Source organism: Mirounga leonina, unplaced genomic scaffold (genome assembly GCF_011800145.1).
Source record: "Mirounga leonina isolate KUSES-001 unplaced genomic scaffold, KU_Mleo_1.0 Mir_174, whole genome shotgun sequence".
Lineage (NCBI taxonomy): Eukaryota > Metazoa > Chordata > Mammalia > Carnivora > Phocidae > Mirounga > Mirounga leonina.
Genome location: NW_023270451.1, coordinates 18,342,971 through 18,367,884, shown reverse-complemented (window position 1 = coordinate 18,367,884; position 24,914 = coordinate 18,342,971). Strand labels below are relative to the sequence as shown.

The 24,914-nt window shown below is 34.3% G+C and overlaps 1 protein-coding gene across 1 annotated transcript in view; it reads right to left on the bottom strand.

The window, feature by feature from the left end:
- Positions 1–571: 571 nt before the first annotated feature.
- Positions 572–24,914, bottom strand: part of CFAP69 (cilia and flagella associated protein 69) — a 58,260-nt gene continuing 33,917 nt past the window's right edge. Inside the window, exons 12-23 of the mRNA XM_035020516.1 lie at positions 24,645–24,861; positions 21,517–21,681; positions 18,555–18,673; positions 16,714–16,832; positions 12,623–12,704; positions 9,553–9,745; positions 7,491–7,628; positions 6,931–7,007; positions 5,174–5,371; positions 3,198–3,284; positions 1,770–1,874; positions 572–1,445 (exon numbers count right to left, since the gene is read on the bottom strand). Of these exons, the coding sequence (XP_034876407.1) occupies positions 1,275–1,445; positions 1,770–1,874; positions 3,198–3,284; positions 5,174–5,371; positions 6,931–7,007; positions 7,491–7,628; positions 9,553–9,745; positions 12,623–12,704; positions 16,714–16,832; positions 18,555–18,673; positions 21,517–21,681; positions 24,645–24,861 (1,671 nt within the window). The 3' untranslated portion in view covers positions 572–1,274. The remainder of the gene's footprint in view (positions 1,446–1,769; positions 1,875–3,197; positions 3,285–5,173; positions 5,372–6,930; positions 7,008–7,490; positions 7,629–9,552; positions 9,746–12,622; positions 12,705–16,713; positions 16,833–18,554; positions 18,674–21,516; positions 21,682–24,644; positions 24,862–24,914) is intronic.

Below are 24,914 nucleotides of genomic sequence, written 5' to 3'. Positions count from 1 at the left end.
AGCCCTCTCTTATTTGATAAAGTAGATTTTATGCAGGTCTTCCCAACTTTGCATTCAGTAGGATCATGTTAGTAGCTTGTAATTGGTCACAGTGGGAGTATTTACACCATCCAAATTGGCAAACTCTACAAATTAGGGCCTTCTCCCCTTGAAGAGCTGTTTGTTACACATTTACCAGTACACTGCTGAATGTGCCTATGGGCCTAGAATCTAGACTCAAATTCCAGTGTATTTCCCAATTTAAGAAAAGAGGTTCTTGTCTCTCCCAGTGCTGGACATGAACTCAACTTTGTGGCTTCCTGGGCATGGAGACAGGCTATGGAAATCTTTTAATAGCATACGGGGGCACTTTGCTCTACATCCAGCATTAAGGCATCTATCTCTTATTTTTTGGCAAAATACCTTCACCACCAAAGGTGGGAAAACATTTCCTCACTCTCCCCTTCCCTTCCCCATTAAAGAAGAAAAGTAGTAGCTTTAGAGTTTGCTTTGCATATTTATATATTAAGAGTAAAACCGTCTATATTTTTATTTTTTATTTTTATTGTTTAGCTGATGACTAACATTTACTTTTTATAACAGAGATAACTTATTTTACTTTGACCAACAAATTTGTTGCAAATGTTTTTGCTGCCCAGTATTTATATATACGTAGGATAACAATATCCTGATTCCCCACTCCATCCATATATTTTGGTTGGAGTTGGCCTACTTTTGGCTCTGGGAATAGGCAGTACTCAGATCTGGCCAAAGTCATGGTGAATGGCTCAGGAGTGGGCATGTGGCCAATCAAGGGTCCCAAGATGCAGAGGCAGTGGCAGAGACTATTGAAAAACAGGCATGTATTCTTTTCTACTGAGTATCAACTCAGGAGAATATAATCCAGGAACTGCTAGGGAAGGAGAAGATCCTACTCACAGAGTTTCATTCCTACATCCAACAATGCCTGTAGTCTTAATTACTCCTACATTTGATAGCTACAGAGCCTATAAGAGTTTTTATTGGCTTAAACCAGATGGAGTAGTTCACATGCAACCAAAGGAGTTGAACTGACACAGTATGTTTTACAATTTCAGTTAAGAGAATTAGTGATCTATCCAAAGAAATTAATGACAACTCTTCTGATGCTATATGTAGATATTTTCAATACAAATAAATTACGTGCTTGCTTTTATTTTTCATAGTATTTTACTAAATTATTTGCTTTGTTTATAAAGATATATTTAACTAAAAAATTATAAGCAAACTTTTTTTCAAAATGTCTGTAGATTATTTTATGTAGGAACACTCTTCTTTGACTCATTCACAGTTTTCACTGCTTTCACCTTTTGTAGGGCTCCTCCTCGAATAGGCAATTTTTTAAGAGCAATATCTGTATCAGCCAGAGGTCCTCCCAGTAATCGGGCAGGAGTGCTTTCCACTGTTACTACCGGACCAGAAGGCACCTGACAAAGCAAAAGGTATATATAAGAGTTCATTTACAAAATTTTTCAATAAGAGAAAAACCCATTCATCCTTCAGCTGACTTTAGAAAAGATACAAACTTATAGCTGTTTCTTGGGAATCCTGGAGGGCTGATCAGGTCTAAACCAGTACTGGGTGAGAGTAAAGGTATCTTGGATACAAATATGGCTTAATTATGTGAAATTTGACCAAAGAAAAGAAAAAATATGAGGAAAAACCCCCATGGAAATATCATTCTATGGAGACTAAATTCAGTATCTACTAAGAAAAATTATGAAGCAAAACAAACAAACAAAAAAACTTACCGTTGTGTTAAGGCCTTTAATATCTGTCCTGTGAAATATTGCATTTGGTGGATGCTCACCATATCTAGAGGATTCTATAGCTTTTTCCTGAAGTCTTTTTACTTTCTGAAGATTTTTAAATTAGAAAGAAAGTAATACGAATTACTATTAAAACATTAACTATCATACTTGCAATGAAGTATGTGAAGTACATTTAATTGTGCCTGATTTCTACTTGAACTGTTTATTAAGTAGCACTGTAACCTGTACTTTCTCACTTAGGCTATGGAGATAGTTATTAGTAAGTTACATCTTTTATACATTGCAGAAGACACCAGTCACCTGAGAACATTACTGAGATTTCCAGAGGTATCACTCATATATGACCAAGGAATAAAGCAGGTCCTACGGAAATCACATTTTAGCACATAATTTAATAAAATTACTAAATTTACCTCAGGTGACACATGTTTTCAAAATATTTTGCATAAATACTAATTCAGAACACTTAATTATTTTCAAACAGAGTAATATAAATTGTATAATTTGTTGCACTTTTGTTCAAACTCAGTAGTTGAGGCACTAGAACATGTAAAATTTGTGGTAACAATCTGCATGGAATGGCTGATTTTCATTAATTATTCCTTCAAAGTACAGGCAGTTGTGAGGATATTTTTTAAGTAGAGTTGGGAAGAATTTTTAGTGAGAAGGGGGAGACACAGTATCTCAAGTGAGCTTTTGTTCTTAACTTTGGTTTCACTACCTTAATGTGGTTTCACTGTTTTCATGGACTAATTTAACATTCAACAATTTCATATCTAGCCGAAGAATTGTAACATTACATAAAAACATACCCAAAGTATTAGTGGAAAGAGTGGGAAAAGCAATGAGGTTTTGAAAATACATGGTGCTTCTCACATATTTCAAGTGAACAATCAACATTATAAAATTTTTAGATGAGTTTCCAGCTTATTCCTAAAGCAGCTTATCACCTTTTCCCAAAGGGATGCTTATCCTCAGTTCTCATTTAAGTGTTAATATAATGTTTCTTTTGATGGTCACAGAGGGGAAATACCCTTGGGGCAGAGGGTAACCCAGACAGTTGTTTTTTCTGTTCTTCACTCTGCTTCTTACAGAAATGATCAATGACACAAAGTGGAAAGTAGGAGCACATTTCTCCTGCTTATTCCTGGCTAATCATCATCTCCTTTAGGCAAGCCAGGAATATCACCCCTGCTCCCCACTGCTAGAGCAAAAAAACTCAAAGTAGCATCTTCTGAAACTACGAAAATGCATAGTTATCATCCTACATTGCTTATAAGGATCTAACAGTGTTGGTATTCTATAGAAAGGTCAGGAGAAAAGGTCACTGAATATTTATTACTGAAAAAATCTGCCTGTCAGCATTGTCTATTTGTTGTGGATACGACAATATTTTAAAAATCCTACCTTTAAAGTTTTAGCGTTTGATGTTCTGGCCAAGAAATTTTCCCATGATTTATTAGCCAATTCTCTTTGCTTGTGTGTGGCTTGTATCTGAAATGAGAAAGATAATTAAGAGTTCTAGTTCCTATGAAAGGATAACAAAGGGCGTTTTTAAAGCCCTTATTTTGAAGGAAGACCTAGATTTTACCAATGTTAATTTTAGGGCTGACTAGCAAAAGAATTAGAGTAAAATCCTTCCTGCATTATGTGGCTAAGATTTGAACTGCTTTTCATTAAATGTAAAGTAAAACTGTTGTTATGAAAATATTAAATATAAAAATAACAATAATCATTCTCAGCAAGACTGATTGCTTTATGTGATTATCACTTGTGAAGACAGATTATAATTCAGAACAAGCTATATAAATGACCCAACAGCAAATTCACAGGAGAAAATAAAGAGATTCCTGCTGCCACTGATAATAGTTTACGGAAGGTTATATTGGTAAAACTACTAATTTATGACTGTAGCAGTTTAAGATAAGCGGTTTTGTGAGAGTGCTGAGTTGGTTGTGGTGATGCAGTCTAGGGAGATAACCACTAACAAACTGCAAAGACTATATAGTTCTCTAAATATATAATCAGAGAACACATGCCCTTGGTTAGTAAATAATATGTTATTAAATATAGATTATGAACCTAAGAGTATTTAATTAAACAACTGCTTAAAAATAAGTGGGGTCAAAGCCATGATAACAAATCAACGATAACCAACAAATCAACAATAGCTCGTCCACACAGCAGACATTCTGCCATTCAACAGAACTAATGAGGCAGCAGAACTTCCAATAGGGCTATCCCACTTAAGAACAAATAAATTACTTAAATGGCAGCATCTATGCAATAAAAACTCTTAAATAAAAGTTTCAAGCAAATTGGTGTCTAAGATGGAGTGGAATTCATAGATGGACGCAGACAGAATTCCTACTAGGCTGTAGATATAAACATTTAATAGACGATGTGAAAGATCAGGCAATAGAAAACACTTTGGAAATCACCTTAAAGAGTTTTAAAAATTTAATTGTAATCATGAAGGGTCACCAAGCAGAAGTGGGGAATCTGCATTGTCTTTGTATTTGGGGGACAAGCTAGAGCCACTTAAAGACCCATTTGCTCAAAAACTTCTGTTGTGTTCAGTTTCCGACTGAACACAAAGCTTTAGGAAAATGGCTTATATTTTCCTGGCAGGCTTTTTCCTGATTAGTTAAAGTCAGAGACCAGCTTACCTCTGGATCTATAGATAGAACATTCATTGTAAGTTTTATGGCACTGAAGTGAGGATTGAAGCTTTTATCAATATGCCTATGGTTGGCATACCAGTAAGGACCTATCACAGAATGAGGGATGAGGGTCAACTTTCTCAGTGAGGTTATACATATATAGTCACAGAGATAACACTGTCAGATAGAATTTGCTAAACATATACACTTAAATAGGCCACAATTTTTGGAACTCTGACATTTCAAAAAATGTGTCTCAGGTGTCTGTTAACTTTTTTTTAAGATTTTATTTATTTATTTGAGAGTGAGAGCATTAGCAGAGGGGAGGGGCAGAGGGAGAGGGAGAAATAGGCTCCCCACTGAGCAGTGAGCCTGACATGGGCTCAGTCCCAGGACCCCGGGATCATGACCTGAGGCAAAGGCAGACGCTTAACTGACTGAGCCACCCAGGAGCCCCAGGTATCTGTTTACTTTTTAAAATGTAAGCCTACAGAAATCAAATCATAATGCCATAAACCCGTCCTGAATATAGTAATTGAATCTCAGGCTGTTAATTCCATGGTTTCTTTAAAAATTGCACAGAAACACTGAAAATAATTGTAAGAAAAACTACAATATAACTCTAAGTGCTGAAACATTCAGAGGTAAGGCAAATATATCCTATGGTAAGCTTGTTTATTGAGATTATTATTTCCTTCCTTAATGGTATATGTGACTTACTTTTGTATATACTTTTTGTTCATTTTGCACATCTTGGTTTGCTTGGCTTTTAATCATCTCGCTTTGAAGAGAAGCAACCATCTTTCCAATATTTTCTGATGCTGTTGTAATAACTTCCAAAATTTTTTTATCTGTATTGACTGGTCTTAACTTTTCTAATTTTATTTCTTCACATATTTCATTCCATATTTCTCCAATCTGTTATAACAAAGTTTAAGTTTAAAAAGTTAAATTAACCAAAAATAAATGATATAATTTTGGGTAATCCTTTATTTGGGTGGTTGTTCCAAAGTTAACACTTACTGAAACACTTCTCCTCATCTTCCTACTTGGGAATAAGTGCATTGGGAATGATTTGAGGCACCAGTTACAGTTGAGTATTCGGAAGTAATTTCTCAAATGTTTTACAATGATAAGGTATGCATGGATGAGGCTCCACTACCTAGGTTTAGTTCACTACCATTGTCACTGCCCTCTGGTTTAGAGTCACACCATTTTCACAGCTGCAGAAACTGCTGCTTTATTCTTATCCTTTTGAACTACTGATGTATTCCTCCCAAAAGCTCTGTATTAATAGCTAGGTTGAGGGGGTGCCTGGCTAGCTCAGTCCATAGAGCATGCAACTCTTGATCTTGGGGTCGTGAGTTCGAGCCCCACATTGGGTGTGGAGCTTACTTAAAAAAATTAAAAAAAAAAATAAAAAAAGAATAGGAATGCTTTTAAAAAATAAATCAAAGTTAGGTCAAGCTGAACTTGTAGGGCAATTACCATGGGGATAACTGGGGTTCCAGAGCACTGTCCCCTGCCCCTTACCTTCTAGCTCAGAAAGTAATTGAATCTCAAGCTCTTAATTCCATGGTTTCATCATACTGACAGCTCCATCTCATATTCTAGGTTGTCTGTAAATTAATGTGCTTGAGTATGCTTATATTTGTAGAAAAATTTATATATCTAGGATTGGGATAAAATTGAGCTTTGTTTTCAGTTGAAAATAGAGACTTATTCATTTATAACATTCAAAAACATAGTACTAATATCAGAAGAGAATGTACTTAAAAAGACTTTGCTGAAACTTCAAAAGTATTCATTTGCCAATAAAAATATAACGAACAGGGTGAGAAACCTAATATCCTTTAACTGATATTTGATCATCATATAAATTAAGGATAAAATAATCTTTAATAAACATTAATAATTTATGTTAATAAGCAATAATTCATTTAACTATAGTTCCTAATGCTCTCTAAAGAGAAGAAATTATATATATATATATATTTTTTTAAAGATTTTTTATTTATTTATCTGAGAGAGAGAATGGGAGACAGAGAGCATGAGAGGGGGAGGATCAGAGGGAGAAGCAGACTCCCCGCCGAGCAGGGAGCCCGATGCGGGACTCGATCCAGGGACTCCAGGATCATGACCTGAGCCGAAGGCAGTTGCTTAACCAACTGAGCCACCCAGGCGCCCCAAGAAGAAATTATATTTTTAAAAATTCTGTTAAGCTTCTGAATAGCTCTGTCAGTAACATCCATCTTCTTTTATAAAGTAATAGTTAGATGAAATCATATCCTATGGTAGATACCCAATCAACTGTAGGTTTCTTGAACAGTACCAGATGCAAAATGGAAAATAAAAACTATATAGAGTATATAGAGTACATGGATGATTGCTTACAACTATGAATAGATCTTTTATTTCCCAAATGATTTTTTTGTCGTATTAGAGTTTAATAGTAAGATTATTAAGAAGGTACTCACTTTAAAATCAAGGTATCTATGTATGATACAAAGAGTGACAAAATCTTCAGCAGATAGGCCAGGTAAATTTTCAAAATCTAAACAAAGTTTATAAAGAGAGAATTACTGTAACAAAGCAAGTGATTCCAAAATGTATGTATCTATCATAAAAACTAATGCCCAGAGTTAGTTTTTATTTCATCTTGATTATGAAAAAGTTAGTTCTGTGAGCCTCTGGCTTGCTGAAGAGTGTTTGACAACTTTTTTCCTTAATAGGAAGCAAGGACTTTAAAAACTCAGGTACTTCAGAATTCTAATGTTTAAGCCTAATCATCTAAACCACCTTTAATCCTGGAACTGCCTGGGGAGCTTTGAAGGATGCTGATGCCTGGGCCCCAAACCCAGAGATTCTGATTTTAATTGATCAAGGGCATAGCTTGGGCATTGGGGTAACAATGGAACATGCACTTATCTGTATAAAGGGACTTTTGATCATCATGGTTGAAAAGACTCCAAAGCAAAATCACCTGGCAAACTCAGCAAAACAGAGTCTCTTGAGAATTTGACAAGTAGCTTCTTACCCAGTTTGCCCAGCACAGCATAAATTTTTGCTCTGATATTCTCGGCAACATCCATTACTGCAAGAGTCGGGCAGTTTGCCGGCAATGGCATGATTTTTTGCTCTTCTTGGAAACTGGTAAATAGAGGTTTCTTTGTATCTAATCATTGTATATCATGAAAACAGAAAGGACAAATAAAAACATTAGTAAATATCTAATTTTGAAATTTTAGTCCAGACATAGAATATATAAAAATATTATAACAGAATAAAATAGTACATTGTATATGGTTATTCTTTTGAAAGCATTAGTAATCAGTTATCCCTCATTCTGTGGCAAAACTTAAAGCTTTCATTTTAATTATACATAAAATATAGAAATTTCACAAAATAACTTTTTAAAAAGTGAAACTCTTATGTAAATAACTTTTCTAATTTTGAGATCCAGAAATTGAATAATGTCAGTTTAACAAATTTGTAATCTCCTTTGCTATTGAGTTCTATATATTATGCTATAAATATAAAAACAGTTTTATGATGTTACAGATCAAAACTCAGAAATAATAAATAGAAATAGAAATCAGAAGTTAAAGGGGAACTATTTTTATTTAAAAATTAACAATATTAACAGTTTAGATGAAAAGAAACTTAAGAGGCTTAGAAAATGTACTCTAGAATTGTAGATTGCTGGTAATTAAAATTTATGAACATTTGATTTATTTTTACTTAGAAAACAATTTCTTCTGGGGCTCCTGGGTGGCTCAGTTGGTTAAGCATCTGCCTTTGGCTCAGGTCATGATCCCAGGGTCCTGGGATTGAGTCCCACATCGGGCTCCCTGCTCAGCAATGACTCGGTTTCTCCCTCTCCCTCTGCCCCTCCGCCTGCTTGTGCTCTCTCTCTCCCCCTACCCCTCTCTCAGGTAAGTAAATAAAATCTTTATTTTATTTTTATTTTTAAAGATTTTATTTATTTATTTGACAGAGAGAGACACAGCGAGAGAGGGGAGCGGGAGAGGGAGAAGCAGGCTTCCCGCAGAGCAGGGATCATGATGCGGGGCTCGATCTCAGGACCCTGGGACCATGACCTGAGCCGAAGGCAGACGCTTAACGACTGAGTCACCCGGGTGCCCCAATAAATAAAATCTTTAAAAAAAAAAAAGAAAACAATTTCTTCTTTTATATAAAAAGTAAACTTGCTTCATGAATATGGATCAACAGAAATGTACAAAATACTATAAAAATTGTTTTCAGGCACTCTATTTATATCCCAAATTTAATTGGTGAATGAAATGTTACTGAATCTATTTGTAAAAGCAAGTAACTCAACGAACTTCTTTAGGACATGATGTTAGGTTTTTTGGGTTTTTTTTTTTTTTTTGAGTTAAACAATATAATCAAATATCACTTCTTGAAAATATTCTATAAAAATATGAACCCACTACTAATTTACTTGGTTTTCTTCCATTCATTCAGAATTTGATAGCAAGTTCTACAAACTCTTGTGAGAAGAACTTTAAACAAAGCGGTGGAAGTCCTCATACTTCCCTAATATCTTTTAAAGATCTCTTTTTAAAAATATGGATGAACGATGAATAAGCCCAGGGGATGTAAAGAACAGGGTGGTGACTATAGTTAACAGTACTTTATTGTATATTTGAAAGTTGCTAAGAAAGTAGATTTTAGGGGCGCCTGGGTGGCTCAGTCGTTAAGCGTCTGCCTTCGGCTCAGGCCCTGATCTCAGAGTGCTGAGATCGAGCCCCGCATCAGGCTCTCTTCTCAGCAGAGAGCCTGCTTCTCCCTCTCCCACTTCCCCTGCTTATGTTCCCTCTCTCGCTGTGTCTCTCTCTGTCAAATAAATAAAATCTTAAAAAAAAAAAAGTAGATTTTAAAAGATCACAAGAAAAAAAAATTGTAACTGTGTGGTGATGGATGTTAACTAAACTTGTGGTAATCATTTTGTAATATGTACATGTATCAAATCATCATATTGTACGCCTAAAACTAGTGCAATGTTATATGTCAATTATATCTCAATTAAATATATGCATTTAATTTCTACTACTAACAGTTATAAATACACTTACCAATGATCATCCCGTGTTTATCACGTTTTACTCCCAGTTCTTTTTCTTCCTTTCTCCACAATTTAATTAAAAGACTAGCAGCTGTCTGGTCCTTCTTCCCTCGCCAAGCATTGACATGAGCCACAGTTTTGGGATTATCACAAAATTCAACCATTATTCCAAGTATTAGATTACAGAATTTTTTTTGGTTCAACTTTTGCAAGAAAATGGAAAAGGAAAAGAGTTGTGATAAATTTTAAGAATTATTGCCTTCAAAAAAAAAAAAAACCAAACAAACCCTAAGAAACACTTTTATTAACCAGTAACTTTCTTCTAAATGACTGCCTTAAAAAATTCACACTCTACTTAAGTATGACTTGGGACAATCTCATTAAAAAGTATGTTTTCAGACATTAAGACTTAGAATAAAAAGAAAAAGATTCAATATAATTCTGATGTAATCATAAATATATGTCATGACCAAAAATGTAATTGATTTGGTTCAGTCCAGAAAAAGAGAGATTGTAAAAATAAGTGAAGATGTTCATTTTAAGTGGAGCAAGGTAAACAGTACTATACATAGTTCACTGTGATTATAGGATCTTTCCAATTTACATGCTTTATTAAGGTTTGTAAAGACTCATAACGACTACAACCTTGTTGTGACTAAGAAAATAACTGATGGTAACTGCAAGTGGCAGTCACATTTGAAAAAAATCAAAATGAGATGTAATTTTGTATTTTGCAAAGTAAGTATTTAAGAAAAATTATCAAGTATATTTCCTTTGTTTTGATACTAGCTTTCAGCAAACCAAAATTTAGGTATAGAAAAGTCCATCTAGAGTTATATTCTCCACACAGTAATAATTTGTGTCTGGAATATTTTTTGTTGATTAAATCATAGTATACCGCTAATAGAATATAGCACAGGAAACATGTAACCTGTTGTTTAAACTGCAAACATTATCAGTTTCCTCTTTTATAAAATGAAGGATAATATTACCTGCTTTAGAGAGTTATTATGATGAATTACACAAGACTGCCTGGCACATAGAAAGCTCTAAATAATATTTAACATTATTAGCAATTATTATTGCACACTGAATAAATATTTTAGCAGATTGTATTAAACAGAGCCTCAATTGGGTTTTTATTCCTATACTTCACTTTCAGGAGAAAGAGGCAAATTTCAAGGGTTGGAGTTGATTTAAAAAAAAACTTCATTAAATCATATTTATAATCTGTAATTAACTTGATTGATTTAATCCACCTTAAGCACAATCTAATAATTATATTTATAAAAATAGAAAACACTTACATGGCAAAAATATGTGTCAGGAACTATTCCAAATACTGTATGTAAGTGTATATGTGTATATATATATATGTGCATTTGTGCACATGCACACATAATCACTCATGTAATTCTCCCAACAGTGCATGGGATAGATACTGTTGTCATCTCTGTTTTACAGACGAAGAAACATATAACAGAGATGTTAAATACTTGTCCAAGTTACACAGCTAACAACTATTGGAGGCCTCAGTCAGACTGATTGCAGCCTATGCTCATAACCACTGTACTATATGGCTTCTCCTACCAGTCTTCTTCATGCCTTTCCATCAGAGAAACCCTAATGGTGAAGGAGAGTGAACACAAGTGAGAAATGTCTTTGAAGTCTTTTATATAACCTTAAATATTCACATCGAATTTAATTATTTAGAATATACATGTTTAATATAACCCCCATTTCCTAGTCTTTAACTAAAAACAAGATTCTAGGAAGACGTGCCAAATTAATTCTGTGACTTTGAGAAACTCCTGACAAATCACCACGTGTCTCTGGGCATACTTGTACTCTCATCAGAGAAACATGGTGAGCTATAGAGCATTTAGTAAAGCCACACATATATCTTTCTGTATTATGTCCAATTTTCTGAACCTTCCAAGGGCTTCTAGTTACGACTCACTCCTGTTTATCAAAATGGGTTATTATTATTATTAATTTATTTTTTGTTTGTAATGTTTTATATCTAATGAGTTTGCTCTCCTATATGTAATGCCAACTAATTTTCCTTCAGGGAGATGAAGGGACACAAATCACTTTAGTACCTTTGCTAAATCCAAGTAGGTTTGTTATTCTGGTTTGTTTTTTTTTAAGATTTTATTTTAATTTATTTGAGAAAGAGAGAGAGCATGAGAAGGGGGGGGCAGAGGGAGAAGCAGGCTCTCTGCTGAGCAGAGAGCCCGATGCGAGGCTCGATCTCAGGACCCTGAGATCACGACCTGAGCCGAAGGCAGACGCTTAACGGACTGAGCCACCCAGGCGCCCCATGGTTTGTTATCTGTTAGTAAAATCATGAATGGTGGCAGTCAAGGCAGTGCCATAGGTAGGACTCTACATGAGACTAGCTCTCAAAGTTGTTGTTTTTTTTCCTCAAAGTTTTATTGAAACCAAATTACACTTGTCCCACATCATCTTGACATGGACCTACTTAGAATTGAGGCCAGTAGGGAATTACTTTGAGGATAATTGAGGGTCTTTGCCATTCTTTGTGGGTGTTAGATGGCAACTGTCTTTTCTGGCAAACTTATTATACTCATTCCTGCTCATTCTGTAAAATGGTCTAAGACACACTCGATTCGTCACATTACCTACAAACTATTCAGTTCTTTAAAAATGCTAATCTTTACTCCTTTGTCTAATGTGGCCCTTAACTTTTAATACTAAGAGAAGAAGCTAGACGTTATTAATAATGCTTATGGGTTTTGATGTTGTCTAGCATTTCACAAACTATTTCTTTAAAGGTGGGTGGGGAAAATCCCATAAAACAAACTATCTGCTGTTATGTGTTTGGGAGTGCTGACCTAAGTAAATAGGTTTCTTCGCAGGAGGAATTTTCAGAGCCTTTATTATGCCAATGCAATAATAATGGATCTTCAAGTGAGATTTTGTTTTTTAAAACAAAAACATTTGTTTTAAACAATTTGTGGGCATATTTAATTATAGAATAGTGGCACTTAGTTTTGGAAAGAGTTAATAAAAACATATTTATTTATTTGTTTACAATTATTAACAATCATACTTACTGCCAGTAAGTCCAAAAGGAGAAAAATGCCTTCCTTTTCAAGAAAGTAATCTTCTGAGGGATAACACCCCAAAATACAGCACCTTAAATAAAAAGGAAGTTACTCACTTAACAAGGATTTTACTGTCTCTATACTTTTGTCTACTAATATATTTTTTGAGTGTTTTAGATGCCTCATATAACAGAAATAATGTATAAGAGATAGTCTTCTGTCTCACATTTAGACAGAAAAAAAAAAAGATAGTCTTCTGTGACTGACTTATTTCACTTAGCATAGTGTCTTCCAGGTCCATCCATGCTATAAATGGTAGGATTTATTTCTTTTTTAAGGCTGAGTAATACTCCATTATATGTATATACCATATTTTCTTTCTTTATCCATTCATCTATTGATGGACATTTGGGTTGTTTCCATATCTTGACTATTGTGAATAATGCTGCAGTGAACATGGGAGTGCAGCTATTTCTTCAAGATCATGATTTCAATTCTTTTGGATATATACCCAGAAGTGGGATTGTTGGATTATGTGGTAGTTCTATTTTTAATTTTTTTGAGGAATCTCATACTGTTTTCCACAGTGGCTGCACAATTTGCATTCCCACCAACGTCAAGAGTTCTCTTTTCTCCACATCCTCACCAACACATATCTTTTTTTTTTTTTAATAATAATCATTCCATCAGGTATAAGGTGATAATTCACTGTGGCTTTGGTTTGCATTTCCCTGATGATTAGTGGTTCCATAGGAATCTTAGGATTGTTTTTCTATTTCTGTAAAAAAATATCTTTAGGATTTGATAGGGATTGCATGAAGCTATACATCAGTTTGGCTAGTATGACATTTAAACAATATTAATTATTCCAGTCCACGAACACAGGATGTCCTTCCATTTATTTGTGTCTGCTTTAATTCCTTTTATCAGTGTTTTACAGTTTTCACTGCATAAGGTTTTCACTTCCTTGGTTACATTTCTTCCTAAGTACTTTATTCTTTTTGGTTCTATTGCAAGTGTGATTGTTTTCTTAATTTTCTTTTTGCACAGTTCATTATAGTGTGAATAGAAATGTGTATAGACATGCAACTGATTTTTTTTATTATTATGTTAATCACCATACATTACATCATTAGTTTTTGATGTAGTGTTCCATGATTCATTGTTTGCATATAACACCCAGTGCTCCATGCAGAACGTGCCCTCTTTAATACCCATCACCAGGCTAACCCATCGTCCCACCCCCCTCCCCTCTAGAACCCTCAGTTTGTTTTTCAGAGTCCATAGTCTCTCATGGTTCGTCTCCCCCTCCAACTGATTTTTGTATTTGATTTTGTATCTTGCAACTTTATTGAATTCATTTATTAGTTCTAACAGTTTTTTTGGTGGCATCTTTAGGGCTTTCTACATAAAAGATCCTGTCATCTGCAAACAGAGATAATTTTACTTCTTTTCTGATTTGGATGCCTTTTATTTCTTTTTCTTGCCTAATTGCTCTGGCTAGGACTTATAGTACTGAGTAGAAATGGTGAGAGTGGGCACCTTTGCCTTGTTATAGATCTTAGAGGAAAAGCTTTTAGCTTTTTACCATTGAGTGTGATGTTAGATGTGGAATTTTCATCTATGACCTTTATTGTGTTAGTTTCTTCTCTACTTAATTTGTTGAGAGTTTTTATCATGAAAGGGTGTTGAATTTTGTCAAATGCTTTTTTTCTGCAACTACTGAGATGATTATGTGATTTTTGTCCTTCGTTCTGTTAATGTGGTGTATCACATTGATTTGCTTATATTGAACAATTCTTGCATCCCAGGGATAAATCCCACTTGGTCATGGTGTATGATCCTTTTAACGGGTTGTTGAATTTGGTTTGCTAATATTTCCTATAGGATTTTTGCTTACATGTTCCTCAGGACTGGCCTCACAAAGTGAATTTGGAAGTGTTCCCTTTTCTATATTTTGGAAAAGTTTAAGAAGGATTGGTATTAATTCTTTAAATGTTTGGTAAAATTCACCTGTGAAGCTGTTGGGTCCTGGGCTTTTTTGTTGGGAGGTTTTTGATTACTGATTCAATCTCCTTATTGTAATTGGTCTGTTTGGGCTTTCTATTTCTTCTTGATTCAATCTTGATTGTATGTTTCTAGGAATCTATTTCTTCTATATTGTCCAATTTGTTGGCATATAGTTGTTCATAATAATCTGTTATGATCTTTTTTATTACTGTGGCATCTGTTGTGATATGTTCTATTTCATTTATCTTAATTTTGAGTCTTTTCCCTTCTTTCTCTTAGTCTAGCTAATGGCTTGTAGACTTTGATGTCTTTTTAAGACAAACCATTTTTTTTTCTATTCTCTCATTTATTTCTGTTCTAATCTTTATTTCTTTTATTTTGCTAACTTTGGACTTAGTTTGTTCTTCATTTACTAGTTACTTTAGGTTTAAAGTTAGGTTGTTTATTTGAGTCATTTTTTTTTTTTTAGTTTTATTTATTTATTTTGGGGGGAGGGGCAGAGGGAGAACAGACTCCCCACTGAGCAAGGAGCCCTACACGGGGCTGATATCAGGACCCATGAGATCATGACCTGAGCTAAAACCAAGAGTCTAACACTTAACCAGCTGAGCCACCCAGGCACCCCCATTCTTCTTTATGCTTATCCCTCTCCCTCTGCACTTCCCCCCACTCATGCTCTTTCTGTCTCTCTCAAATAAATAAATAAAATCTTTTAAAAAATTACCTCATTAACATAAACTCAGATGTGGCTGAAAGGGGCTTGTTATGAATAACAAAAGACACTACCTTCATAGTTATTACTCTGAAGCTATTACAGGAACTGAGAATAAAAGACCAAATACTGTAACAAAAGATGTTCTCATTGCTCTTATTGATTAGGAAATGACAAAAGTTTTAGGAGCTGTGTACTAGGAATGGACCAAATATATATTTCTTAATATAAAGCACAATAACATAGCACTTAAAAAGAATGTGTATTCTGCTGCTATTGAGTGGAATATTCTGCATATGCCTGTTAGGTCCATAGTCATTATTTTTCCCCCCAAATATGTTGCAATGTGGCTTTCATGAGTCCCACCCAAATAGGACAAAAGAAATGTGTTAAGTGTTAATGATACATGAAACTCAAGTAATTTTGTCCAAGACAAAATTTTTTAAATTAATGTTAAGAAAAGCAGTATGTGTGTATGTATATAGGTATGATTTATTTTTGCCCTTTAGGAATGCTAAAAAGTTTGAGAAAAAATATTGCTTAGGAAATACCTAATCAATTGGTTTTCAGCTCTTGAAGAGGAGATGAATGAGGAATTCAGCAGTCTTCAAGTATAAGAATACTGTGTAAGAGTAGATGCTGTGTTTTCCCAGATGAGGCCAAAATGGAATGGATTCAAATAATAAAAACAAGGATTTAAGTTTAGATACAATAATGGTTTTATAAATGAGCTATGGACAAGATTACTTTCCAAAGGACATTGGTAAGTGTCATTTCTGGACTATTGAAAAAGGTATTGGAAGAGTTGTCTTTCTGGTGTGGTTTTGAGGGAAGAACTTTTTTTATGAAGTAAGCAAACTTTTACTGAACCTTAAATTATGGTACAGAAATACATTTTAACTGATCTAAGTCCAACACCATGAAGAAATTATAGCACGCAAATGTTCCCTCCTCTATCATGCATACTAGGATTAATTTTATTTATTTATTTATGGTTTTTAAAAAAGATTTTATTTATTTGACAGAGAGACACACAGTGAGAGAGGGAACACAAGCAGGGGGAGTGGGAGAGGGAGAAGCAGGCTTCCCGCGGAGCAGGGAGCCTGATGGGGGGCTCGATCCCAGGACCCTGGGATCATGACCTGAGCTGAAGGCAGACGCTTAACGACTGAGCCACCCAGGCGCCCGGATTAATTTTATTTCTATTCAATCTACAGTTTTAATTTTTCTAGGCTTTATTTCATACGAATTTGTGTAGTTTTTCAAAATTGGATAGAAATCTTAAATCAGGAAAAAAAAAATCAGACCTCAAGCCAACAAATATCATAAAAGTAATTTTCTTGTATTGAGGTTCTAACTAGGGTACAGTAATACTCACCAAATGCTGTCCAGTGTACTAAAAAGAAGTACATTATAGCCTAATCCAGTCTGTAACTTTGTGGGGTCTGTTTTCATTACACGAAGAATTATATCCACTCCTTCAGTTCCAAAAATTTCCTAAGAGATTTATTTAAAATTATTTTTTGAAATAATCTAATTCTTTCCTGTTTCATCCTGTCCCCTAAAACTTTTTATAACAGAAAAATAGAACAACATTGTTAGTTTTATACAAATATATTTTTTTTCAAATTTGCACTCACTCTCAGGAATTTAAGACAAATTATTATAAAGCTAATCATTTTTAGAAATGGCATCAATCAATATGCCAGCTTAATGTCCCTTTCTATTTTTTGTTTTTCCCTTTCTTTTTTAAAAAAATAAACCATAAGCTTGCCCCATGATTTTCTTCTGCATTATAATAATGTAGTCCAGTATCCTGTCAGATGAATACTAGGTAGCAAAAACTAATCTAAGAGGCTAAAATTCTATCATGGAAGACTTTTTAATATTCCCAAGAGAGAAATAAACATCTAAATGGTAGTTAAAACCTTTAATAATTTATATTAAGTTATTACCACTTATTATTTGTTGCTTACCAATTACCTTTCTCATTGTTTTGTTGTTCAGTTCTGGTACCCAGTAAGCAAGACTATGAGTATTTTTCCAGAAGAACACAGGCACAGGGTGGCAGAATATAAGAAAAAATTGCATCAAAGTTCAGAGCTGGTATGCATTTACTGTTCTTCTTGCCTCTCACTAGAATCCCTCTATTGGAAACTTCATAATTTAAAATTTTTATCTTTCCAATTCTGTCTTTTGCTATTTAAGTTATTAATCTTAGAGACTCAGAGTTTGTTACAAAATTTAAAAAGATCAAAGGGAATTAAGCTCTTTTTGTCTAAGTTTTAGTTCTAGGTATGAACCTGATTTTTTTCTTTAAGTTTTTATTTAAATTCCAGCTAGTTAACATACAGTGTAATATTAGTTTCAGGTGTAGAATTTAGTGATTCATCCCTTATATACAGCACTCAGTGCTCATCACATATCCATCACCCTGAATCCAATTTAAACTCAAAACAGCATTTATAATGCGATAGCCACTTTGGAAGAACTGCTTGCCAGTTTCTTAAAAACATATACCTACTTTATGAACATTAATTGCACTCCCAGGTATGTATCTAGGAGAAATGGAAGCATTAGGTCCACAGAAAGACTACTACAAAAATGTTCCACTGAAGGTTTATACATAATAGTCCCAAATGGATACAACCTAAGTGTTTATCAATAGGGGAATGGAGAAAAAAAAATGGGTATATTCAAACAATGAAATACTATTCAACGATAAAAAGGAATGAACTGCTGATACTTGCAATAACGTGGATATATTTGAGAAATATGACGACAGGACCAGATATAAAAGAGTAAATCACATTTATATGTGATTCATATAAATCACACTTATATGAGTGTGATTCCATTCATATAAAGTAAAAGAATAGGCAATACTAATTTATGGGGACAGAAATCAGAATAGTGGTCACCTGAAGGCAAATAGGGGGATGGCTACTAAGGGGCATGAAATAATTTCAAAGAGAATAACAATCATCTCTGTTTTAATTGAGGTATTGGTTAAATGGGTATATACATTCATCAAAACCTATCAAATTTACACTTAATATATATATATACTTTATTGTATATAATTATACTCTCCTTATAAAAAAGAATATTAAATTAAATCCTCACAAGATTAAAAAAAAACCAAATTTATGGACACCAAGAAACAGTTCATCTGGATTGGAAGATCTGAACAAAACTTTGATTCACAGGCATACATACCTTCCTAGGAATATGATGTTCACAAAGACCAGATAAGATAAGTAATATATCAGATTGAATTTCCAAAACAATGGCTTCTTCTTTGTCATTAGCCTTGCTTATTGTATTTTTAAAAACTCCTGGTGTGAAAAAATTGAAAGAATGTAAACTTATTGGACATTGTATTTTTATTTTGATCAATTACTGTTTTGAAATCCCTTCTTAAAAAAAATCTCTTCTTATAAACTTTCAGTTAGAGAAACTATTTTAAAAGGAGCTATTTTAATTGCACAGTTATGTAGAAGCTGTAGACAGAAGATGATAAGTGGATTCTTTGAGCTCTGAATACAATCAGTAGCCCCATATATATAGCATTTCTAGTACAGAATTAATGGAGTGTTATTAAAAGATGCCCTAACAACCTGATACTTTGCACAGCAAACAGAACTGTTTATAGAAGTATGCAGTGTCATGAAGCAGAGATGAGTGCCTTTGCAAATATATGACTAAAATGCCTCATCACAACTTGCTCATCTCCTCATGGTTAACAGGGTCAATTTTAGGCAAAGATAGAAGACCTCTCTAAGTATGTTTTCTCTTCCTGTTACTTCTTTCTGCATTCTCTCCTTATGCCTACCTGTAGGTATCTTCAATAACTTTAAGTAGCAGTATTCCCATGTCCTTTGAAATATCTCCCTTGCTTCTAATCAAAATTTAGAAAGACTGGAAAATAGCCACTTACACTGATGGAATGACAGTCACAATAAAATTTTGCCTCATAAAGGAATTTTCCTTTAAGCTTTAAATGGGGAACAAAAATCATTGCTTCCTATTAAAGGGGTCCTTGGCACTACCAGGAAGGAGTGGACTTATGTTCCAAAGTGAGAGGGACAGGGAAATCACAACTTATTTCCAGAGCTGGCCCTGAAGGGATGATTCTTGGTCCTGTTAGGATGAATGACAGGTGCAGGATCAGTCCCTAGCAGAGCTAGTTGAGTATGCTGGAGGCTCAGTTCAGGAGCATGCCAGGAACAGATGGGCCTATGCTCCTTTATTAGGAACATGTAGGAATCCAACCTAGTTGGCCACAGGTCTGCTTCTCCTTTCTAGGTGATCTCATTTTCCTTCCTACGTTGAGTGCCGGCATGCCACTTTCTCTGTTGTCTGTAACACATGTTATGTTTTGAATTATTTCCTTCATATTTCAGTATCCTTTAGCTCCCTGCCTTTACCCTCTCCTTGTTCTATTCCAAGTCATCTGATAATTTCTTCCAGATTCCTTTTCCTAAAACAGCACCATGCATATAACTTCCCTGATCAAAACCACGAATGGCTCCCCACATCTAAAGAGGATGCTATTTAAAACTCTTCCTAGCTTGCCCCCTGAACAGACATATTATATCTCATATTACTTGTTTTCATAAAACATTTTTCCAATTTGTTTTTTTATTTTTAAATTGAAGTATAGTTGATAGATGTCTTCATAAAACTGACTTCATTTAAGCTAGCTCTGAACACACTGTCATACATATTTTAACACCATGTCTCTGCTTATGACATTCCCTTGCTTTAAAGACCATCTCCTCTTTTCCCTCTCAGAACTAGCCTTACCCTCACACCCAAGCTCAATAAAGGTACTTATCAAGATTACCTAGCCTTAAAAACTACTGAAAACTCTTGGTTTCTGTGGTATTTACTCTCTGTATTACTCAATAAGGGCCTTGCTGATGGTGTAGGGTAACATGCTATCTTTCTAGGATACACATCTTTTTTTTATTCTGATTAGGGCAAGGTCCACAGTGTCTTGTTCTATACATGTTTGTGATACCAGTGCCTGCACAAAGAGTATTGTAAACATTTGCAATTACAATGCAATTACTATTTGTCGAGCCAACTATTTGTTAAGTCCTCTGTTAGATTGTGTAAGCGAAGGAAGGTTACTGCCTTTAAGCACTCCCGTGATAAAGATCAGCTTCTTTCAAGTTAAAGGGAAAAGATCCTAAGAAGAAAAGAACCCTTTTCTCTACCCCACACCTCCTACCCAGGTAAGATTAAGACTCTTACCTGGACATATAAAATATAGTATTTTCTGGACTCCATCCAGTTAGGTTGGAACCTTAACACTGAGTTCTGTACAATGGGATGTGCATGGAAGTGATAAAATCTACTTTCAGGTTTGGTCATCCTCAGTAAACTCATCAGAAAGTGTTTTTGCTTAGCACCCTTTTCAGTATCCTTATTTTAAAGAGCACCACTCCACTCCACTAATGATGGAAGAGGAGGCACTTTAACTTAACATGTAGAAGAGTTTTTGAGCAGGCATTTGTAATTAATTGACATTCAGCAAATTATCTCTTACTCATGAGGCAATCACTGAATTTGAATATGACCAAAATAGATCTTTTCAAAGTCAAGAAATGTTAGGGCCAGAAGACTACTTATTTTTTAATTAACAAAGGTAAAAAGCTTTTGTTTGGGGTTCTGAATTTTATTCTGAGCTCACATGTATGTATTTTGGGGATAAAGTGATTCATTATAGTCAATTCTAAGTTGAAAATCAAGGATATCCTGCTATATCATAACAGAAAAGAATCTCCTGTGTACATTTCTGTATATCCCAGCATACTAGTGCTCTGGTATGTCAAATGCACTGTAATGTTATCCTCTTTTAAATGACTTCAAAAGCCTGATCTAAAAGTGGTCATCTTACTACTAGAAAAATGAAGATAACAGTAGCCCATTAAAAAAAAAAAAAAGATAATCCTAAATGAAATAGTATCTGGAGTAAACATGTTTACAGAATGAGTGATCATGATGTTTTAGTATTGACAAACTGATTTATAGCAAAAATATGAAACAAAAATCAAGAGAATATTCAGGAGTTTCTTAGCTAGAATGATAAAATAAATTTGTAAAAAGCATTTTAAACAAAACCTCTAATTTATAAGTATTCTACTTTGATAAGTGCACAAACATGTTTTACCTATCAGTTGCTGAATTGTTCCCTTTTCACAAAGATCACTGTTTATAGTCTCATCCTCAAGGTAGACCATGGCTCTCAAGAGTCTTAAACTGTAACGCATCTGGGCAAACTTGTTGCCACGGCCACCTGTACTGTGAAAACTATTACCATGGCTGAAGAAAGAATCTGTGGAGAAATATTAATAATTTAATACCTTACATCAAGAAATTTAAAGCAAAAACATTTCAAATAAAACAGAATATATCAAATACCTTATATATCTACCCTTGAGTTTAAGCAGATGTTAAAATTTTGTCATACTTGCTTTAGTTTTTTTTTAGAGGAATAAATATTATCCTTTCCCCCTTCTCCTATTCCCAGAATAGAAATATGCTTTAAAAATTTACTTGAGGGGCGCCTGGGTGGCTCAGTCGTTAAGCGTCTGCCTTCGGCTCAGGTCATGATCCCAGGGTCCTGGGATTGAGCCCCGCATCGGGCTCCCTGCTCAGTGGGAAGCTTGCTTCTCCCTCTCCCACTCCCCCTGCTTGTGTTCCCTCTCTCGCTGTGTCTCTCTCTGTCAAATAAATAAATAAAATCTTAAAAAAAAAAATTTACTCGAATGTGTCATATTGTATCTTTTGTAACTTGCTATTACTAAATATTATGCTTTTTAAAGTATTTACATTGTCACAAGCAGATCTAAATCATTTAATTGCTTTCAGCATTCATTTTATTTGTTTTAGAGAGAGAGAGAGAGAGAGAGAGTGGGGGATGGGCAGAGAGGGAGGGAGAGAGAATCTTAAGCAGGCTTCATGCCCCGTGTGGAACCTCATGTGGGGCTCAATCTCACAACCCTGGGACCATGACCTGAGCCGAAATCAAAAGTCCGATTCTTAACCGACTGAGCCACCCAGGCATCCCTTGGCAATCATTTTGTAAATAAATCACAGTTTATCCATTCACTAGTACAAACTGCTACAATGAGCATTCTGGTTCATGTCCTCTTATTCCCACTGAGAAAGGTTTTGCCATGTGACACCAGAATCATATAGAGTATACCCACACTGAATTTTACTAAAGTTCCTAAATTGCTTCTCAAAGTGGTTATATGGACACAATGTACAAGACGAATAGATTTTCCCAATCTGTTAAATGAGAAATGACAGTTCATTATTATCTTAATTTGTGTTTCTCTGATTACCAGTAAGATTGAACATCTTTTAATGTTATTTTTAAATTTGAAATTTTGTCTGTGACTTGGCAGTCTCTATTCTTTGTCTACTTCTTTGCAGAGTTATTTTCTTTTTTCAATTCTTTATGAGTCTGGATTCTAATCCTTTATCAGTCACAGGGGTGGAAAATGTATTCTCTCAATTTGAGATTGTTATTTTATTCAGATTTAGTCATACAGCATTTCTAAATTTTACATTATTAAATGCATTAATCTTCTGTATAGTTTAAATTCTTCTGGTTTTTCAGTCTTTTCCTACCCTGTTATCATAAAGATATTTTCCCATGTTTTCTTCTAAGATTTTTACAGTTTAACTTTTCATATTTAGGGATTTAATTCATTTTGCACTTGATTTTTTTAACAAAGTGAAAGAACCTAATTTTTATTTTCATTGAAGGCAATAACATCTTTGTTAATGCCAACCTCCTATATATGCTATTTCATTGGTCTATTCCTTGTCTAGTACCATACAGTTTATTTTTTATTTTTTTTTAAAGATTTTATTTATTTGAGAGCAAGAGAGAGAGAGAATGAGAGAGAGAACACAAGAGGGGGTAAGGTCAGAGGGAGAAGCAGACTCCACGCCGAGCAGGGAGCCCGATGTGGGACTCGATCCCGGGACTCCAGGATCATGACCCGAGCCGAAGGCAGTCGCTTAACCAACTGAGCCACCCAGGCGCCCAAGTACCATACAGTTTAAATTACTATAGCTTTATGGTAGGTCTTGATAAACAGCAAGGCAAGTTCTCTTTTCTTCTTTACAATAATATGCATTCTTTCAAAGGTTCTTTTATGTTTAAAGCTAAAAAAAATTAAAAAATACTGTTCTGAGTATTTTGTATGGGTTAAAAATGTAGGTTCTAGAGCTAGACTGCCTATACTAAATCCTGGATCTGACACTTCCTGTGCGACCAAGAACATGTTATTTAACTTTTCTGATTGAGTTCTACCCATCTGACCAACATGGATAGTAATAGTACCTTCAACCCCTGGATTTGTTGTGAGGAGTAAATAAGTTAATACTTATAAGGTGTTTAAGGCCTACCACACAGTAGGTACTCAATAACTGTTAGCTATCAGTCTTCCCCATGTTAGGCAGCATTTCCTCTTTTGCTTTATAGTATTTTGTAGACATAAATGACATAAAGGATAGACAGAATAATTGTTTTATTTAATGCATAGCAACTTAACAAGAATAAATTTAGTAATTCTGCATATTAGAAACTAGAGAATAAAAAAAATCAGCTATAATTTTTTTCCTTCCTCATGGATATATGATTTTCTTGATCTACTGAAAATGTATCATATAAAATTATTTCCAAAGCAAAATGACTTCCAGAAAAAAAATGCAGTATCTCCCTTATAAACATTTTTTTAAAAAGAAAGTATTTCTTATATCCTTTCTAAGAATGAGAATTGAAATAAAGTATTTGTACAAATTGGTAGTCTGCTAATTTGGTAGACTGCATGTGGAATCATTGCTTCTGGCTGGGGATTTTAAACTCCATGAAGGTAGGGATTTTATTTATTTTGAATATAAATGTATCTTTAGCAGCTAAAACAATCTAGTACCTAGTAGGCAGTCAACAAACATTTGTTGAATGAATAATTAAAATATTTCCAGGACTTAGTATAATTGTTGGATAAGCCTAATGATACAAAAATTTAAATCAGGTTATATGAATGATTTCTTTTACTGAGAGGTATGCATCAATTATAGTTATGATAATTACTAATGTGTCTAACCTTAAATGAAATCTCAGATTTTTTTCTTTAAAACAACATGTAAATACGTAAAAATCAAAGGGAAATCAGATCTATATTTTTATTTCTCTTTTCTTTAATTTTATTTTTTCTATGCATATATTGAGAGTTAAATTGAAATATGTAAATTAGAATTTTGACAGATATCACTCACCTTCACTGTCACACCATTCTAGAAATGCAAGGACTTGAGCATTACCCTGACACAACATATACTCTTCTGTTAATAAAGGAGCCACTGATGACAAAGTGACAATTGCATGCAGTTGTAATTCTTCATACTGTGCCGCAGACCATTCAATTATTTTGTGTTTCTCAGGCTTTTTAAGATAGGTAAACAAAGCCAAGATAACTTTGCCATCAATTAATAGCTATGAGGAAGGGCAAAAAGTACTTTGTTAGAAACATAATTAAAACAACTTTA